Source organism: Seriola lalandi, unplaced genomic scaffold, assembly GCF_002814215.2.
Source record: "Seriola lalandi dorsalis isolate HSWRI2012SDOR001 ecotype SW California unplaced genomic scaffold, Sedor1 jcf7180002054319, whole genome shotgun sequence".
In the NCBI taxonomy this organism is placed as follows: Eukaryota; Metazoa; Chordata; class Actinopteri; order Carangiformes; family Carangidae; genus Seriola; species Seriola lalandi.
The window spans coordinates 451,106-456,579 of NW_019524872.1; the positions used below are offsets into that span (position 1 = coordinate 451,106).

Consider the following 5,474-nt stretch of genomic DNA (forward strand, 5'->3'; position numbering starts at 1 on the left):
CTGTTTTGTCTTGTATTAATGAGCAATTAACTTTGCATACAAGGTCACGGACAATGGTATTGGTTGTCAGATTATGCTAATGCTCTTGGCTGTGGCTGCACTGAAAGAGGACAGGGAATCCCTGTGAATAGAGAGGGTTGTGGCCTTTCTCCAAGATGAGAAAATGATATGCAAACTGTACCAACATGCGCTTTAAGAGGATTAGGACACCACTCGACATCCATACTGACAACTGCTAATAAATGAACAGCAAAAAGGAGAGGCAAGTGTCCCGGTCTGGACTAGACAGAACAGCTCTGCTTTGACACTTTCTGCAGTTGAAAGTGGAACTTGTGTGTTAAAGTTGGCGCAGTTAATGAAAATGTAAACGTGATATGCATGATCTTAATGATGTGATTTGATGAGTGAACGTGGGGGGTGAAGATGAGATCAAAATTGATGACAAAAGCCCAACTGAAAGAATTCAGTGTGGGGTGAGGCAGATGAAAAAAGAGCCTGGGGTGAAACTAAGAAGTTGAACTCCCATGACCAAGTGAGAGGGAACAGGTGCAGCCAGAGTTCATATAGAGCGCTTTGTGCGCTGATATGGCTCCAGTCCATTTGGGGAAGAGGGAGGGGCCCATGTTTAATACAAAGTTAATATCGATTTAATGCTTGTCACTGCTCTTCTGAATCTTGTGGCATTGCTAATTCGCTCAGTGTTGAGCAGGGCTTTTTCACCGCCTGTGCCAGATGCTGCAGGGACCTTAAGAGCCGCCGGTGAGCTGAGGTGAAGCCGCGGCCAAAACACCCCAAGTGGGAGCCGCTGCCGAGGTGAAGCCCGGTCACAAACTGAATCGGCTGAAATAGATGTTTGGTTAACTTCACATGGCAGGAGCGAGGATTCAGTGCAGCTTCATCCGAAACCTGCACAAACGGTCACATTTAAAGGCTCCATGGGCTCAAGAAGTAGAGAGAAAGTTTACTCAGGAAAAAACAATACAAGTGAAAAGTATTTCATTACTCAGAATTGTGATTTTTCAAATTAAAGTATGGTCCAAATTGGACATATTTCCAGCAGGATTAAGTATCAAAACTAAAAGTATTTCCTATGGTCGGTGTTACTTTATTTAATATTATCAGCCAGTTACGTATTTATATCCACGCAGCATTTTAATGCAGCTAATTTTAACTGCTATATATACTGGTGAGTAGTTTAATCTATAACAGCGCAAAATTGGAATCTGCATTAAACAAGTATAGTGAAATATAAAATATCATAAAACCAAGTGCAAGTAGGAAACAGTACTTAAGGAAATTACTATCAATTATTGTTAGTTTACACAGAAAAATCCCTATAAAAAGTTCTGTCAAAGTGTCTGCCACTCAAATTCAACTTTATTTACTTATCATCCTTTAATAACAATATTGTTACAATATTCCCACTGTGTTGTTAGAAACCTCTGGTTATTAGTGGGTCTAAAGTTGTATCTGTCTATTATTTAATGGCACTTCTAAATTAATAATATGTAATAGCCTATCTATTAACTGACTTACCTGTGTTGCATGTACTGCCACAGAAAATGGTTAAATGCTCAGGATGGATGTGTTAACAGAAATAAAAGGCCCTCATTTACCAAACCCTGGTGGAGTTGGATGCAGGCTTGAAAGGCTGAGGGGCTGAGATGGATGGACTGGTGACCGGTGTCATATACGAGGCTGCAACCAGTCAGCACAATCTGTTCATCCTGGGTAAAGTGAAAAGATGGGGAGTTCCCTTTCCTCGGTGCGTCCACGTCACCGATAAATAATGAGGGAATAATAAACAGTTAACCACCTGTCGGACCCGCGGCACAATGGCGCGGCCCATAGAGAGCCTCTCATGCATGGGTAACATATTTACTCAGCCCCTTTCACTTAACGAAGCAGAAAGAGACTCAAGACAATGGTTAAGTTCATCTATTTAGTAAACCTGCCTGGCCCTGTCGGAAAACGTACAACAATTCTTTAATAATCTATAATAAATTGCCTATAGCCTACTGTACATAAATATATCTGGAAAATCATGAATTAATTTAGGAATATTCTGGTAATCTACAGATTAATATGAATAATCCTATTGCCTGAAGGGATATTATAGGGACATCCTAAATGATAAACATCAGTAGGTAATCCCTATGGGGGTATTAACGTACCATAAACATAATATGAATATTATAGTCTATATGACAGAAATACTATATTGAATATTATCATAATAATAATAATAATAATAATAATAATAAAATTAAACCGAGTCAACTGTATAAATTAAGCATTAGACTCCGGCGCACTGTAATTTGTAATAAACGTATATTGGTGATGGGAAATAGGCTCCTATAAATTATCCTATAATGCCATGTAAATTTTAACTTGAGATGTTGAATCCCTGCAGGATAATCATGCTACAATGATGGGACCTCAGTGGGCTCTAACAGGGGGTGGGGCTGTTGTTGGTTGGTAATATTTCAGAGATGTGCTTTTAATGGCTTTAATTCAGCCGCAGCCAGCTGTTTTTACTCGGCCTGGTAAAGGAGCGGGGACGTGGCAAGCTTGCAAAGCTCGTAGAAATTAGTCTCGGTCAGCCAGAGCAGCCTATGCTTCCTGCTAACCATCTGCTTACCGCTCACAAAAGGGGGATTTCAGGCAGCCAAGTAAAGGAATATGGGCTCATAAAAAAGCATTGAAGGTCTCGTTACTTATTGGAGGTGTAGCTGTGGTGGCGCAGCGCGGTGTTAACGCCTGTTTGTGCGTCCTGCGCTCATAAAGCAGACGCACCTCTGATAAGCCCTGACTCTCTCCAAAGGATCATTTCACGGAGGCGTTCCCTTTTTAATTATCGGATTGTGGCCAATTTATATTAGATTGATGCTGAACTACTTATCATCATTTGAGCTGATGCCAAATGATGCTTCACTTCAGTCAGAGGAGTCAGTCGGACTCACGTGGACTGTTGTGGTGTCGTATTTAAGTAAAAGTTTGTTTACATGCACTTTTATTTAACAGCGAGACTTTCTTCTTCATGACTTTTTTATTAACTGGTGCGACAGCCTGAACAATTTCACTGCGAGCAAAACATAAAAATATTTAAAATATTAATACAGTCAAAATTAATTTTATTTGGTTTTTCATATTAAGAGAAGATTTATAACATTACATAATTATGTACATAATCAGTAAAGCTACTCTCCACAGAGATATATATTTTTTATAGTTGTGTTTTTCCTTAAGTAAAAAAAGATTAAATGAAAGATGCCAAACATGTTACTTTTAGGCCAAAAATATGAAGTCCAGAGCTACATGACGATAAAAGCTATGAATGAAAAAAAAATGCAGATTAATAAAAATAAAATTAAAATGTTTTTTCGTTTCTTGAATGATTTTAAATCTAAATCCAAGGGTTTTATTTTAATTGCGTTTCAAACTGGCAACAATTAGTTGTTTTTTCCCCTTTTGGACTTCGATGCGTTTTCGCCTGATTACTCTGCTTTAACTGGTTTTCAGGGGCAAAGCTGACAGAACACGACTATCAGGCTCCAAGTCGCTTTAATAAGAGTTTTATATGGGGTCTCAGTGTCCGCTCATATGAATGCGTTTTAAATCAAATCACAGATGCACTTTTATTCAGCCGGTTAAAATAGCAGAACAAAACCGTCTTTAGAAATAAAGCTTTTTTTATTCCACTGGGCTTTTTTTTGAAGCCGAGTGAGGGAAGGAGAGAAAGGCCGAGGGGCGCCTCCTCCGCAGCTGAGGGTGACAGTTAGTTCATGGTTAACAGGATCATGAGCGCACGGCGCAGGCCGCACACTTCTCCTGTGCGCTCTGTGCCGCGGCTCTGCGCACTGAATGAAGCCTGTGCAAAAAGAGTGATATTTAACACATCTGTTAAAGCGTTTTGATAGCAGAAATCCGTTTAAGACATTATTCCATGACGAGGGCCAGATTGAGTGTTGAGAATCCTATGAAACCCTACAACTGATTTACATTTGAGATGCTGCGCATCGCATCTGCGACTAACAGAGAATGTAGATTTAACAATAAACACAGTCTACTCAGTTGTTTTGTTTATAGTATTGGATAGTTTAAAGCTTAGCTTTATGTACCTGTAGCTATGTTTGTTTTTCAACTCTGAAAATAGAATAAAAGAATAATTTAGCATTTTAACGAGTATATTTTTATATCCTGCATAACAGAAGGACACAGTGAAAGGAAAAGAATAAAGTATCTTTCTTAAAGTGCTCATTAAAAGTCCCCAATAATGAATGAATCTGCAAAGATTGCTCTTTAATTAGGCCGCTTGCCTCTGCCAAACAAAACAAATTGAAAGGAAAGTGGTCAACATGCAAAATTGATGACTGAGCCCCTTTTGTGGACGTTACATTGTGTGTTGCTTGCTTATGAAGTCTAATGCAATCATAAATTGCGTCCTCTGGCCAATCAGCGGGCCGGGGGATAGGGCATGAAAGCGACCCATGTGGAGAACTTTGTTGAGCCCCATTGTGAGGCTGTCAGCCCTGAGAGGAGGGCCGGGGGGGCAGGCTGCTATAAAACTCCTCTCCCCAGAGTGAGGAAACCAGAGGAGTTAGCAGCCATTCACACGACTGATTCTCTCCCAACTGACAAGAGGAGTATTTCAGATTTCACACTGTTTTTTAAACCGGGACCATGATGATCCCAAGCGTCATCGCGCCTCCTGCCCTCTACCCGGGGCTGTACCGCCCCGCCGCGGCTCTGCCGCTCCATCAGACCCTGCCGTCCGCCTTCCCGACCCACTCCAGCTTTCTAGTGGAGGACCTGCTGCGGATAAGTCGTCCCGCCGCCTTCATAAACCGGACTGTCCCATCAGTGAGTGGCTCCCTGCCCACTCCCATCACTACCGTTTCCTTCAGCTGCGCGCCCGTGGAGCGCGCGGTGGCCACCACCGCGGTGACGCGCGAATCGTGCTCGCCGAAAACGTCGCTGCCGAACAGCAAGGACCCAACTTTTCTCAAGTTTGGAGTGAGCGCCATCCTCGCACCTTCACCAAAGACCGGTGAGTAGACAGACTGTCTCCGGCTTCAGTCATGTGTTTCTTTAGATTCATTTTTCTCATTCAGGAATGGTTTTAACACGTGTGATGTTCCTCCACAGCCTCCTCACCCCCCACAATCCAAAGCCTGCACTGCAAGACCTTCCCCTTCCCCTGCTTTGACGGAACCTTTCACCCCATATTCAGGACGCCTTATTTACCAGGTAGGCATAACTTTTACGCACTTGGCTTCACAGATTCATAGACTCTGTTTAGCCTTTAGAATTCAGTCTGAACTAATTGCATTTAGATGTAAAACACTTTGAACTCCTGTCATATTTTACCAAAATAGAAGCTGAAAAGGGACAAACAGCCAGAAAAGAAGAAATCACTGTCTTATTAATGGGGGCTGCTGGCTCTGGCCCCTAGCCGGACCCACCCACCCACC

At 41.9% G+C, this 5,474-nt stretch overlaps 1 protein-coding gene across 1 annotated transcript in view; it reads left to right on the forward strand.

Moving 5' to 3' along the window:
- Nucleotides 1-4,593: 4,593 nt before the first annotated feature.
- The window catches only part of dbx1a (developing brain homeobox 1a), a 3,294-nt gene continuing 2,413 nt past the window's right edge, over nt 4,594-5,474 (forward strand). The window contains exons 1-2 of the mRNA XM_023406921.2: nt 4,594-5,050; nt 5,149-5,250. Of these exons, the coding sequence (XP_023262689.1) occupies nt 4,684-5,050; nt 5,149-5,250 (469 nt within the window). The 5' untranslated portion in view covers nt 4,594-4,683. The remainder of the gene's footprint in view (nt 5,051-5,148; nt 5,251-5,474) is intronic.